Source organism: Schistocerca serialis, chromosome 5, assembly GCF_023864345.2.
Source record: "Schistocerca serialis cubense isolate TAMUIC-IGC-003099 chromosome 5, iqSchSeri2.2, whole genome shotgun sequence".
Lineage (NCBI taxonomy): Eukaryota > Metazoa > Arthropoda > Insecta > Orthoptera > Acrididae > Schistocerca > Schistocerca serialis.
Genome location: NC_064642.1, coordinates 72,964,799 through 72,980,641, shown reverse-complemented (window position 1 = coordinate 72,980,641; position 15,843 = coordinate 72,964,799). Strand labels below are relative to the sequence as shown.

The window sequence follows — 15,843 nt, the reverse complement described above, 5'->3', positions numbered from 1 at the left end:
AAGATTTCCTCCCATTTTCTGCGTATCACTCCACTGCTAATTAACCTTTTATCCTATTCTGTTGTCTCTTGTTTGATATGAAAGAAAGTTTCATATTGGATTCCTGAATAGGAATTTCCTTTTGTTGGATAAAAAGAAGGTTCTGAAAGCCAGTACATGTGCCTTCATTTGCTCATATTTGCATCTACTACTACCTGATAAGTAGATATAATTTATTTGTTTGTATTCTGAAGTTGTGGTTCTTTAAAAAATATTATTGTTTTAGAGCTAGGCATGTCTTAAAGTTTGAACTTCAGTTCAGTATGATAAGAACCTTAATCTTGGAATCTTAGTCTTAGCTACTTTTTATTTTTTACGTACATAGGCTTAAAGCAAGGTGTTTGGGCCTAGAGCTCAGTTCAGTATAATAAGAACCGTAATCTTGGAATCTTAGTCTTAGCTACTTTTTATTTTTTATGTACATAGGCTTAAATCAAGGTGTTTGGACCTAGAGCTCAGTTCAGTATAATAAGAACCTTAATCTTGGAATCTTAGTGTTAGCTACTTTTTTGTGTACATAGGCTTAAAGCAAGGTGTTTGGACCTAGAGCTCAGTAATGAAGAATATCAAAAATTGTATGAGGTTCTTGATGAAGACAGGGCAGATATAATTTCATACTTGAAAAAAATTCTCCAGGAGAAAGTAGGTGAAATTCAAGAACTGCAGGAGAGAATTGATGGATTGAAAAAGGTAATAACTGTTAAAGCAAAAATATTTATCTTGGCTGCTCAAATTGATGCTTTTCTATCAACATTTTTAAATTAATTTTTATTTTTTGTCAGTCTCGGGAAGCTGAAACAAAAGTGTACAAGAACAAAATCTCTCAAATGGAACATGATTACAAAATGATGCATGAGCAATTAACATCTGAGATACTGTTAATAAGTAAGTATGAAGATAAGTGATTAATCATAATTATATAATTGTTCAATAGGAAAACATACTAAATTTTATATAAATGAATGGGACAGTATCACCTCTGAATGAAAAATGAATTTCATGCTTGGACATTTTGTAGTCCCTACTTTGTATGCTGCCATTTGTAAAATCTGTAATTTATAATCAAACATCATATGAACAAATGTACCAAAAAGTCTCTGTCACATCAAGTATAAAGGGTACAATTATAAACGAGACTTAGAATCAGCAGTGCAGTGCCAGGATGAAAACCATGCCACCTCCAAAGTCAGTCAATGATTGGAAGTGGATGACATGGCCAGTAGCTTTGCAACACCTCTGTAACATCAGGCTGCATATACCAACACTGCACCAGCCTGCAGGGGTTATTGCACTCCAATTATGATAGCTGAGTTATCATCCTGTTCTAGACTATTCGGCATGACATACTACCATTACCACGAAATCAATGGGGGCGGCAGCAGCCCATCATCATTGAACAACTGGGCAGCTAGGTGACGTCGAGCCAGCACTGCTCTGTTCTGCTCCAATAATGTGGATGCCTCTGCTTCTGCAAGGACATGAACCATTGCCTGCCATGGAAGCATCTGGGCCCCAGAGGCAGCCCTACACTTTGCTGTAATCTTGAGAGTAAGATGTGAGGGTCCAGCCATCTCTGCCCTCATCGGGATAACAGCAGAAGACCACTATGCTCCAAGCAGTGGAACATGACACAGCCAGATGTTCTCATAGCTGCTGCCATCAGCCTCACTTACTACAGCCAGGAAAAACGGGAGTTGGGTGATGCAGCATCAGCATCAGAAAACAGCATTCAGCAGCTGGAGGGCATCATACTGGGGAAATTTCGTAGTATTCTCTGCGCTGACAACCAATGATTGTAAACAAGCCTCAGTAAAAAGCAATTGTTGCCACCCTCTAGACCGTCTCCAACTGCTCCAATGTAATAATTGATGTCAGGCTGACTGCTGAAGATGAAGATGGACAGCCAGAAGACAGCGGCCAGAACTATGAACCTTCTGTGGCAGGTACATCCTATGCAGACCAGTAAGTGCCAAATTCAAGGTTTTGTTTGGGCCAGTATGGCCTGGTACTGCGAACGGTTGAAAGCAAGGGGAAACTACAGCCGTAATTTTTCCCGAGGGCATGCAGCTTTACTGTATGATTAAATGATGATGGCGTCCTCTTGGGTAAAATATTCCAGAGGTAAAATAGTCCCCCATTCGGATCTCCGGGCGGGGACTACTGAAGAGGACATCGTTATCAGGAGACAGAAAACTGGCATTCTAAGGATCGAAGCGTGGAATCTCAGATCCGTTAATTGGGCAGGTAGGTTAGAAAATTTAAAAATGGAAATGGATAAGTTAAAGTCAGATGTAGTGGGAATTAGTGAAGTTCGGTGGCAGGAGGAACAAGACTTTTGGTCAGGTGAATACAGGGTTATAAATACAAAATCAAATAGGGGTAATGCAGGAGTAGGTATAATAATGAATAAAAAAATAGGAGTGCGGGTAAGCTACTACAAACAGCATAGTGAACACATTATCGTGGCCAAGATAGACACAAAGCCCATGCCTACTACAGTAGTACAAGTTTATATGCCAACTAGCTCTGCAGATGATGAAGAAGTTGATGAAATGTATGATGAGATAAAAGAAATTATTCAGGTAGTGAAAGGAGATGAAAATTTAATAGTAATGGGTGACTGGAATTCGACAGTAGGAAAAGGGAGAGAAGGAAACGTAGTGGGTGAATATGGATTGGGGGTGAGAAATGAAAGCGGAAGCCGTCTGGTAGAATTTTGCACAGAGCATAACTTAATCATAGCTAACACTTGGTTCAAGAATCATGAAAGAAGGCTGTATACATGGAAGAACCCTGGAGATACTAAAAGGTTTCAGATATATTATATAATCGTAAGACGGAGATTTAGGAACCAGGTTTTAAATTGTAAGACATTTCCAGCGGCAGATGTGGACTCTGACCACAATCTATTGGTTATGAACTGTAGATTAAAACTGAAGAAACTGCAAAAAGGTGGGAATTTAAGGAGATGGGACTTGGATAAACTGAAAGAACCAGAGGTTGTACAGAGTTTCAGGGAGACCATGAGGGAACAATTGACAGGAATGGGGGAAAGAAATACAGTAGAAGAAGAATGGGTAGCTTTGAGGAATGAAATAGTGAAGGCAGCAGAGGATCAAGTAGGTAAAAAGATGAGGGATAGTAGAAACCCTTGGGTAACAGAAGAGATACCGAATTTAATTGATGAAAGAAGAAAATACAAAAATGCAGCAAGTGAAGCAGGCAAAAAGGAATACAAATGTCTCAAAAATGAGATCGACAGGAAGTGCAAAATGGCTAAGCAGGGATGGCTATAGGACAGATGTAAGGATGTAGAGGCTTATCTCACTAGGGGTAAGATAGATACTGCCTACAGGAAAATTACAGAGACCTTTGGAGAAAAGAGAACCACTTGCATGAATATCAAGAGCTCAGATGGAAACCCAGTTCTAAGCAAATAAGGGAAAGCAGAAAGGTGGAAGGTGTATATAGAAGGTCTATACAGGGGCGATGTACTTGAGGGCAATATTTTGGAAATGGAAGAGGAGATAGATGAAGATGAAATGGGAGATACGATACTGCGTGAAGAGATTGACAGAGCACTGAAAGACCTGAGTTGAAACAAGGCCCCGGGAGTAGACAACTTTCCGTTAGAACTACTGACAGCCTTGGGAGAGCCAGTCCTGATAAAACTTTACCATCTGGTGAGCAAGATGTATGAGACAGGAGAAATTCCCTCAGACTTCAAGAAGAATATAATAATTCCAATCCCAAAGAAAGCAGGTGTTGACAGATGTGAAAATTACCGAACTATCAGTTTAATAAGTCACAGCTGCAAAATACTAATGCAAATTCTTTACAGGCGAATGGAAAAACTGGTAGAAGCTGACCTCGGGGAAGATCATTTTGGATTCCGTTGAAATGTTGGAACACGTGAGGCAACACTGACCTTATGACTTACCTTAGAAGAAAGACTAAGGAAATGCAAACCTACGTGTATAGCATTTGTAGACTTAGAGAAAGCTTTTGACAGTGTTGACTGGAATACTCTCTTTCAAACTCTGAAGGTAGCAGGAGTAAAATACAGGGAGCGAAAGGCTATTTACAATTTATACAGAAACCAGATGGCAGTTATATGAGTCGAGGGACATGAAAGGGAAGCAGTGGTTGTGAAGGGAGTGAGACATGGTTGTAGCCTCTCCCCGATGCTATTCAATCTGTATATTTAGCAAGCAGTAAAGGAAACAAAAGAAAAATCTGGAGTAGGTATTAAAATCCATGGAGAAGAAATAAAAACTTTGAGGTTCGCCGATGACATTGTAATTCTGTCAGAGACAGCAAAGGACTTGGAAGAGCAGTTGAACGGAATGGACAGTGTCTTGAAAGGAGGGTATTAGATGAACATCAACAAAGCAAAACGAGGATAATGGAATGTAGTCAGGTGATGCTGAGGGAATTCGATTAGGAAATGAGACACTTAAAGTAGTAAAGGAGTTTTGCTATTTGGGGAGCAAAATAACTGATGATGGTCGAAGTAGAGAGGATATAAAATGTAGGCTGGCAATGGCAAGGAAAGTGTTTCTGAACAAGAAAAATTTGTTAACATCGAGTATAGATTTAAATGTCAGGAAGTCGTTTCTGAAAGTATTTGTATGGAGTGTGGCCATGTATGGAAGTGAAACGTGGACAATAAATAGCTTAGACAAGAAGAGAATAGAAGCTTTCGAAATGGGGTGCTACAGAAGAATGCTGAAGATTAGATGGGTAGATCACATAACTAATGAGGAGGTATTGAATAGAATTGGGGAGAAGAGGAGTTTGTATTCAGTATTCAGTTCAGTATTCAGTATTCAGTTTATTCACCATTGACCACTTACAGCGGAATAGGTCTGAACATTAAATATACAATTAACAACAACTTTACAGTAAAGTTTTTACAATTTAATTCCTTTTCTTTTAGGAATATTCTTATATACTAATGTCAATGCTTATTTCAAAATATTCTGTTATCTTATAAAATGGGTGTTTGAGAAGCCAGTCATAAACCTTACGTTTGAAAATATTATTGGTCAGTGACCGAGCAGATGCTGGAAGTTTATTGAAGAGTTTTAAACTCATTATTTTGTGTGAGTTTGCAGTCTTTGTGAGTCTGTGTCTTGGTATGTCAAAGTCCAGTTTGCCTCTGGTGTTGTGGGGATGTATGTTCTCTCTGGTCTCGAACTCATTTAAGTTGCTTTTGACATAAAGCAGGGCTGTGTAGATGTATAGATTCACCACAGTTAATATCATGTGCTTGATAAAGAGGGGATGGCAGTGTTCCTTGGGCTTAGCTTTGCTTATTATTCTAATTACTTTTTTTTGAATTTTCAGAATTTCACTGACAAAGCAAGAATGTCCCCATAACAATATGCCGTAGGAAATGTGTGACTGAAAGAGGCCAAAATATACCACCTTTAGATACTCATCAGTGACTGCATACCATCTAACACCCTACTTGCAAAACTGGAATTTTATGGCATACACAAACCATCTTTGGAATATGGCCGCGAGTGTAGAAGTGTATAACCCTAAGATGAGAAAAAGTTACAGTTATGTACTAAAAAAGGGAGTGTGCGAGAATTGTAACGTCGAAATAACAAATTTAAGAGAACGAGTTTCAGGTCTACAATTCTTAATCAACACTTTAAGAAGCGAAATCACCACACTCAAGAATGAAAATCGGGAACTACGGTCGAAGAACAAATCATCCGAAGTGGCACCCGACGAAAGGCACAAATCGTCCGAGTGGACAGAAGTGAGACACAAAGGTAGGACTTTAGCTGGAAAAATGAAAACGAACTTTGCAACATCAGTTACATTTACGGATAAAAACAAATACGGTGTTCTGCAGTCCAGTGATGGAGTTAAAGACAGTGTAAATTATCCAGACCATTCAAAAGACAATGCGTTGAAAACGAATGGTCACTCTGGGAAAAATGTTGATAAACGGGAAACAACAGGTAAAAAGAACAGTGTGCTTTTTCTAACAGATAGCCATGGCAGGAATTTATCAAATATGTTTCCAGAAATAAATCGAGACTTAGCAGTGACCAGTGTTGTTAAACCTGGAGCGGGAACTAAACACGTTTTAGACGCTTGCATTCAAACAAAATCCACGCAAGAAAATGACTTTGTCGTTTGCATAACGGGATCAAATGATGTTGCGAAAAATGAAGCAGATGTCTGCGTAAAAGTGCTTCAGAACTTTCTAGAAAAAAATAAATCAAGGAATACAGTTGTTGCTACAGTGCCTCATAGGCACGATCTAATCTATAGTTCGTGCGTTAATAAAGAAATTCGAAGAACGAATATTAAAATAAAGAAACTGTGCTCTGAATACGCAAATTGTGCTGTGGTCGATATAAGTAAACTTAAGCGTAACCTTCACACCAGACACGGGCGCCACCTAAACTATGAAGGGAGAAAGTTTGTTTGCGATCGTGTCAATGAAATAATTAAAGAAAGACTCACACGGAATAAAACGATCTACGAAAGTAGCGGTTTGAGTAATACCTGGAATGTACGTCATTTTTTAGTATAAAAGTCTGTGAATCGGCGGGTAATAAACCTCCTGTACTTGAACTAGCTGCTAAAAGCGACATTCGAATGAGAGAGTGTTCTCAGACAATAAACAATAAAGATAAATCTGTTACTGTGATGCAAACGAACATTCGCTGCATTAGGAACAAAGTATTACAATTAGAACATTTGTGCAGTATTGAAAACGTTGATGTTGTTTGTATCTCAGAACATTGGCTGACAGACGATCAAGTACAATATTTTGTTCCTCAGGGGTATGCTGTTGGAGACATTATGTGTAGAAGTGAAAGAAAGAATGGAGGTGCCCTAATATTTGTTAAAGATAGTATAATGTTTACTAAAATAGATGTTAGCTCTTACTGTGCAGAACTAGATGGAGAATTTAGCTGTATAAGACTAAACGTAGAGAATACCATAATTGTTAGCTTATATAGATCACCAGGAGGAAATGTAAATACATTTTTCGAAAGATTTGAGCTGCTTATGAGGAAAATACTAAAATCTAACATAAAACTAATTATCTGTGGCGATTTCAACATTGAAATGGCCAACAGTGATGAACATGTTACTAGAACGTTTTTTAATATCTTAAGATCACTAAATTTACAATGTACAAATTACACACCAACACGGGATAAGGCGTGCTTAGATAATATTATAGTAAATTTTTCTAGAGATATGTACGACGTCAGACTTGCCAGTGGAGCCCTAGCTGATCATGAACCATTGATTTTAACATTCTCCTGTGATCAGTTGCCTAAATCAGTCAGAATCAAGTCTAATGCCACATGGGTAAGAGGGCAGAAAGATGAATATATTAATTTATTTATTGACAGAATATCTTATGTTAACTGGGACTTTGTATACAACACACAACCTGGAAAGGGTGCTGGTGAAATGGTGTTTAACAAATTCCTGGAAATACTCATAGAGTTATGGTACTCCTGCTCACCATTAATCAAAAGTAGCCCTAAACACAAACAGAAAAACAAACAGCTAAAATGGTATACAGATGAGCTAGCTCTCACTAGGGAGGAGATGCTCAGACTGTTGACTAGAAGAAGGGATCGGTTGGTAGGACATGTTCTGAGGCACCAAGGGGTCACCAATTTAGTACTGGAGGGCAGCATGGAGGGTAAAAATCGTAGAGGGGGACCAAGAGATGAATACATTAAGCAGATACAGAAGGATGTAGGCTGCAGAGGTACTGGGAGATGTTGAGGCTTGCACAGGATAGAGTAGCTTGGAGAGGTGCATCAAACCAGTCTCAGGACTGAAGAACACAACAACAACAACAACATGTTTGGTTGTTTACCTATCCTTTCTTCTTCATTTTCATTTTTATTTTGGGTATGTTGTATACTAGGGTTGGTAGTAAATAGGTAATATGGAGAAGCAAGTTTTGCTCAGGAAGCTCAGTTAATAAATCCAGTAGCTCTGTTAAAAGCAGAGATAGGGCAGCTAAGGAAGGAAAGAGGGAACAGTCATTTGCAAGTACACCTACCCTGGACACCAACACTGCTGTATTAGTCATCCCATTTTCAGGAAAATCGGGGGCAAAAGTCTTTCCATTTTTGATGATTTAGACTCAGCAACTAGGTTAGCAAATTAGAGCGATGAGCAGTTGTTGAGTGTAGCCAAGCTAGAACTACCAGGTGGTTCTTGGACGTACATTATGTGCCACAAGAAGTTGAGGTAAGCACAGTTATTTGATGACTTCGAGGAAGGGCTGGTGTATGGATATAGGAGAAAGAAGTAATGTCAGAAAAAACAGACTTTTTCCAAAGAGTGGGTCTACACTGATTATTCTCTGCAGCAAATCAAACAGTTGTTTCCTGTACTTGCTTACAAGTCAGGTTGACAAAGTGGCACACAGCCAATATAATTACAAGATCAGGGACTTTCAGTCAATGGTACCAAATGTGACATGTCTGGACCAACCTTATAACTGCCCACCACCGTGACAGACACCACCACCATGATTATAAGCCATACATCAATTTATGTACCTGATCTATCACCTGAAATTTTACCCCAGAAAACCTAACCATCCTTAACTACACATTGGATTCAACAATTTTTGCCTCCCTAGGTCACATGTTAGCCAGGCAACATGGTCATATGTCAATGGTACATCTTTTAGAGCACGTAAAAAGTGCTGCAATAAACTTCGGGGGCAGTGACCAGTGGTTACAGGATCTGCTGCCCATATGATTTTCGCAGTAATAGGAATCATATATCAATTCAAGCAAAAAGTAGCCTAAATCTCATTCCTTCAACCTACAGGTTCAAGATAGTCACAATGGCACTAAGCAGGTTCAGATTTATTGCAGAAAAAAATCAGAGGTTGCTCTCTGCATTTCATTTTTAGAAGCATTGTGTCTTAATCAAAAGATTTCAGTAATGACACTTTTTTTAGTTTTCAAATGAGACTACTGAGTTTCAAACAGAATATTAAAAGGCAAATGTGCTTGCTAGGTCAATCAGATCAGAAGTTTTGCTCTCCTGAATGGCAAAAAATAGAAAAAAAACATATATTCACTTGAGATTCATGAGCAAGAATAAACTACTGACAGAACCCATCAACCAGTCCACAGACACAATGGTTTCTGCAACTGTTTCTTCTGTGCCAGTGTACAGAAGTTTTGACAAGAGTTTTATCATGTCATAGTGGTTTGCAGACTTTCTGTTTCTCATTGAAATTGATCATGTTTCAATACTGTTACAATATCATTAGGCCACCTTACTAACTGTGATCAACAAAATTTCAGTAGTTCCTCATTTGAAATTTCTTGTTGTACATGGTTTTTTTAACTAGCAATGCATCTTATCAGTATTTGCATCAGACATTCAATACTAATAAAATAAACTTGTCTTTATTGCTTCTTAGGAGTAAACAGGGACTGAAATGCACCAAGTAATTATCTTTCTTGATTTACCTGATGAACCCAATGGATTACTGATGTTGTTGTTGACAGAATTATCACTAAAGAATGCACAAAACAAGTAACCAAAATGCTTGGAAACCACCTTTGTTGGACATTCAGCTAAACTGTGGCAACACATATTTGGCTGCGGAGAGCAGAAGGCAACACTTGCACATCACATCCCCTTAATGATAAACAGAGATAGATATCAGTGTCTTTCCAAGATTAGAAATTCCTGTGAACCTTCAGCTACATTTTGTTTACATATTTTATTCTAGATATATTTTCTGAAACATCTGTCAAGTTGCATAACAACATATAAGCATGTGAAACTGTTTTTGAACAAGATACATTTTAAATCTGAAGATGATAAAAATTTCTTGTTAATATTTTGCATTACTGTAATGTTTTCACTGTGAATCTGTTGTGTATTAAACTGTAAACTAAATTTGATATCATCAAAATTAGTCATTACATATGACTAATATTTTATCATAACATTTAACACATTCCACATCCAAAGTGGCTGTGGTATTTCAGTACCATGTTGGTTGTAACATTGGATGAGCATCTCAACTGGGCAGAAAATACTGTAGCCACTAGCAGGAAGTTGTCCACTTGCCTCTGTGCCCTCAGAAAGTTTTGGAACATATTTACACAAGATAAATATATCTAAAAACAAAGATGATGTGACTTACCAAACGAAAGCGCTGGCATGTCGATAGACACACAAACAAACACAAACATACACACAAAATTCAAGCTTTCGCAACCCACGGTTGCTTCATCAGGAAAGAGGGAAGGAGAGGGAGAGATGAAAGGATGTAGGGTTTAAGGGAGAGGGTAAGGAGTCACTCCAATCCCGGGAGCGGAAAGACTTACCTTAGGGGGAAAAAAGGACAGGTATACACTCGCACACACACACATATCCATCCGCACATACACAGACACAAGCAGACATTTGTAAAGGCAAAAAGTTTGGGCAGAGATGTCAGTAGAGGCGGAAGTACAGAGGCAAAGATGTTGTTGAAAGACAGGTCTGTTATATTTACACAAGATAAAATACATAAACTTGTAGAACCGCTTGTTCTATTGAACCTTGAACCTCCAGTATCGCCATGTTATCCACTATGTCATGAGTACTGAGAACACCTGATAGTTAGTACTAACTGTGAATGCTTGCATGCATTACATCTGCAAAATCTTTCTATATCCCCTTCAGTGCTTCATATGTCCAGTTAAGTTGGTTGCAGCCAGACAAGTTATGTGACTACCATACACTATGTCTGCTTCATTGGCTCCTCAGTGCACAGGCACTCCAGTGTCTCACATCAGAGATTAAATACCTGTTATCTTACCACAATCAAAACACAAGGTCTCACTTATCTAGTATCCTAGGTGTAACTATCCAAAAAACAAAAACACCTTGTCTTTTGCTGCTGTTCCCCTCTGGATCAAACTACCCTGCACTCTGTACACAAGTCAGTGACCTGTAACTAAAAAGAAGGTGAAGCACTTCCTTCTGTCAAACTCGTAACTTTTTTCCTGATATTAACATATGCTGCCATTTATCCCTCTGTCAAACAGTAAAGCAAATGCTTCTCCCTGTTACACTCCTTTCTATTTTCATTTCTTAGGCAGTCTCCCCACTTTCTTTTCCTTTATCTTCCTTAATTACAATTTGTAATTTTTAAACAATGGAAAGCCCTAGTTGGAGTATCAATAATATTCTGAAAATGGTTGATTGCTACTCACTGTAAAAGTAACACATTGAGTTGTAGACAGGCATGATGAAAATACTCTTACTTATAATTTTTCAGCCAAAGCTTTCTTCAGAAAAGAGAAATGCACGCACATTCTCACAAGCAAGCACACTTCACACACTAGCTCTGCTGCAATCATTGCTCCGTTTTTTGTATCAGTATGGCTACCAACTAGTTGTCCACCAGGATGAATGGCCACTGCCAAACCGGCCAAGAAAAAGTGGATCACCCTGTGGTACAATATACAGCTGTACTTAACATGCTTGAGTTCAATGGCTACTTCATGACCTGGGCCATATGGATCCTCCCCTACACCACCAGCTTTTATGAACTGCAAAGATGGGAGTTATCCTTACAACACATTCTCTGCACCTGAAATCATCCTGGCCTCAACATACAGTAACCTACTTTCGCCACACCCTCCCCCCCAACAGTTTCCGGCCCTTCTGTCCCATCACTTCTTGACAATTTACCTCTCCTCACCCTCATTGTGTGCTTCTCTCTGCCAGCACATCCACCAATCTTTTCCCCTTCTCTGATCCTCTCCTTTCCACTTCCTTTTCCCCCACCCCTCTCCCCTCCCCACAGCTTCCCGATACTACATCTGGCAGCACTGTCCTGCCATCTGTTGCGCCCTCACCTCTGACAGGCACCAATGATTCCTCTTCCCCCTTTGTATCCTAGTATCCCTTCCCCTTCCTCTCCCTAGTGCAGATTGTTGCTCTCGTTTGATGCATTTCTGTTGTATTCTGGTTGGATATAGCAGTCAGGTGTGTGTGTGTGTGTGTGTGTGTGTGTGTGTGTGTGTGTGTGGTGTACTTGATTGTGTGAATTTGTGTGTTTTTCTTTTCTGAAGAAGGCTTTGGGCAAAAAATTATATGTAACGGTCTTTTCATCATGCCTGTTTGCAACTCAGTGTGCCGCCTTAACAGTGAGCAGAAATCTATCCTTTTCATAATACTGTTTTGCAGTTTTCCTCTTTCTCCTCATGTTCCACCTCTACTCTCATGACAGTAGCTGCTAGCTTTTGTAGTTTCAATCTACCATTCTTTATTTGTGTTTTTTGTTGTACTTCTCATGAATTTAAGTAAGCTGTATTTCTTTCTTAAACCTAGTAATTTCTAAACGTTATGTTCTATATTAAATATAACTTACAATATGGTTATCATAATGCCATAATGAATGTAATGTAAAATATACAGAATGCTTGGTTAGACATAAGAGAACACCTGATGACCCTAATCTTGTGACATTAAGTAAACCTAGAAATAAATAAAATAAAAATAAAATCACTGTATGGACTCAAGCAACATGAATTAAGCAAATTGATAAATGTCATAAATAACAAACAAGCCATAAAGAGTTTACAAAATGGTTGTGTCACTAGGAACTGGTAATTCTTCTGGTTCTGGCTATGGGTGTGTTTTAAGAAGAGCAATAAGATCTTGTGCAGGCATGATAGAACTACACTGGTGGTTACACACTTTATGTCCATCTGAATAACAAGTTAAAGGAGGCATCATTTGGGAAGATGTCATCAGCATTGACCATATTGGATAATTGTGTACTCACTACCTCATCTCAGATAGTCACTTAGATGAAAGGCAAATTTGTATGGCATTGTTGGCTAGGAGACTAGAAGTTGTTCAGTTGCCAAACTGGATGGGTTTTCCTTCCTTGTGTACACTGAAACCTTTGCTTCATGAAGTGTGAGTATTGCGTCTTACGTGTATCTGTTCAGTCCATATGACTGTGATGAGAGCATGTAGAGTTTATTATCATGTTTGTGTTGTTGATGGTTGTGAAAAAGAGATGGAAAGGGGTGAAAACTGGTGTCAGTACAAAGCCTGCTCTGTGCAAATTGCTTTTGAGTGTATCACCATCCAACAGACAGATCCCAATGATCAGTATTGTGCCCTCATTTTTCATATTCAGAAACTGTGAAGATGTTTGAATTTTAACTAAGAGCATTGGTTCAAAGTCTGGTGATCAGGAACTACATGTGCACCACTGCACTAGTGTGCATTAGCAACTTTGACTTTGGAAGCAGGTAATCATTAAGATAATCACTAGTCATACTAGCTAATATCAAATTCAAGCCCTGATTATACCCACTTTTACTACTGAGAGTCGAGTCAGAAATCCCACTAGAGCTGCAGTTCAGCAAATTTGGGATTTGAGTTCCATACCATTTTTAACTCATGGTTTAGTGCCCTGGCTGCATGAAGTGGATTATGATGTACTGAAGAACCTAAATACTATCTCAAAAGGACATATCCTTACTTTTTATAATGGAACTTACATCTGAAGGGGACTACCCAAAATAAAGAAAGATAGGCCATCATCATCTTGCTCTGGAGGCAGAGAAGTAATGCAGAAACACATACACTTATTAAAATGTGAGCCCCACCAGCTGATACAGGAGGCATTTGAACTAGGATCAATTGCTACTTAATTCCTTGACTTGAAGGAGCTACTAAGGCCCACCCAATGTAGATTCAGGAAATATTCCTTAACACTTGGCGTCTTGTCCCGTGGAAGGCAGTGATGATCATGGTTAACTAAAAATGTGGGGCCCACAACTAAGGAGTCTACTCACTGTTGTCAGTTAAAACATGTTTTGACCTCTTTTGCAATGTGGGGTCGAGCGTTGTCGTGCTGCAAAATCACTTTATCGTGCCTCTCGCTGTATTGTGGCCATTTGTCTTCTAATGCTCTGCTCAAACGCATTAATTGCATTCGATGACGAGCACCTGTGATTGTTTCTCTTGGTTTTAACACCTCATAGTACATGATGCCGAGACGGTCCCACCAAATGCAGAGCATGATCTTGGAGTCGTGAATACTTGGTTTGACCATTGACATGAAAGTATGGCCAGGATATCCACATGATTTTTTGCATTTAGGGTTATTGTAATGAACCCATTTTTTGTCCTGAGTCACATTCAATGCAGAAATCCCTCCTGTTTTTGCCTCTGAAGCAACTGTTCACAAACACACAAACACTTTTCAACATCTCTTGGTTTCAGCTCACTCGGGACCCAAGTTCCTTCTTTCTGAATCATGCCCATAACCTTGAGACGTTTGGAAATGGATTGCTGTGTCACTCCCACTAATCATGCCAATTCTTCTTGAGTTTGACGCGAGTCTTCACTCAGCAATGTCTCCAATTCTGCATGTTCAGAAACATTCTCTCTTCCACCACTAAGCCAGTCTATGCTGTTAAAATCACTGTTCTTGAAGCATTGAAACCACTCATGACACTTTATTTCACTAATAGCATCCTTACCATATGTACTTGAGAGCATTTGATGAGACTCAGCCGCTGTTTTCTTCATATTGAAACAAAACAGTAACACCTCCCGCAAATGACGAGAATCAGGCTTGTAAACCGACATTTTCAATCAAGAGCAACTTTTTGGTGCAGACACAAATAGACTACTGTTTGAATGAGATTATGTTGACTGAGGTCCAAGCTAAGTTGTCGCCACCTATTGGCAAATGGCGGTATCAAAGTCATGCATCTTGTAGTTATTTGTCGACAATTTTAAAATTTTCCATCCTCTTTCTGATATTACAGCTATTGTTCATCAAATACAAATGGTGCTGAGGTAGCTGGAGATTTGTGTAAAACCACAAGTTTTAGTAGACTATATTAAATCTGGAGCTTTAAAGCCAGTAAATTGTCTTAAAGTGGCTCAGTAGCAGGACACTGGGTGCAGACAGGCCTTTTCTCATGTTATTTGATAAAGTTTCTGTTTGATAGCTTCTGCACTACATTTGTGCAGTCAGTGAAATGGGAAGCCTTCTATAACTAAGAATGTTAAGCAGCATCAACTGTAGTTTAGCTAAGCTGGCACCAGGCACTCCTGGAGCAAGCCATATACACTGAGTATGCATCAAAGTATGTGAGCTGTCAATTTCCATCCTGCAAAAATTATTTTTAGTCAGACATGTGTATAAGATACAGGCTTTCCTCTTTAATCTTGTTGCATAATGGTACAACTGGCTGCATTCCATCACTCAGTTGGCCATCTATTCATCCTGAAGAAGGTGGATTCTATCATTCAGTCTTGGCTAGACATGTGATACAACATAATTAACCCTAGGAGGACTGGTATTTGTGAACTACCTAGAAGGACCGCTACCAGTCATTTTGACCGGTGAAGTTTTTCTTCTTTCTTTTCAGTTTTACTTCTTAAGGTCGGTAGTGTGTCATGCTTATTGCACAAATGTGTTATACTTAAAAATTTCTGTAGAAAGTATAATTAATTAAATGAAAAAGATCGAAGTGCAGAATACATTGTAAATGCAAAATCAATTTAAACTAAACTTACAAATACAAATAAACATATAATTATACAGTAATAACATTTTTATCTGCATGACTTGTACTCAATAAAGCCTCATGCAGGTCATAAACATATATTTAGTATGAAAAATAAAGAAAAATAGACACAAATTGCTGTAGCAATAATGAGAAAATAACAATTTTTTTCTCTCAATGACATCTTTTCAATCAAAGCCTCCATCTTTGTCAACACACTTTGCACACG

General features: G+C 38.7%; 1 protein-coding gene across 2 annotated transcripts in view; it reads left to right on the top strand.

Annotated features, from left to right (window-relative positions):
* The window catches only part of LOC126481609 (cilia- and flagella-associated protein 157-like), a 176,733-nt gene that overhangs the window by 40,530 nt on the left and 120,360 nt on the right, over window positions 1–15,843 (top strand). For both annotated transcript variants that reach the window (XM_050105482.1, XM_050105481.1), the window contains exons 3-4: window positions 561–729; window positions 822–924. In XM_050105482.1, the coding sequence (XP_049961439.1) occupies window positions 561–729; window positions 822–924 (272 nt within the window). The remainder of the gene's footprint in view (window positions 1–560; window positions 730–821; window positions 925–15,843) is intronic.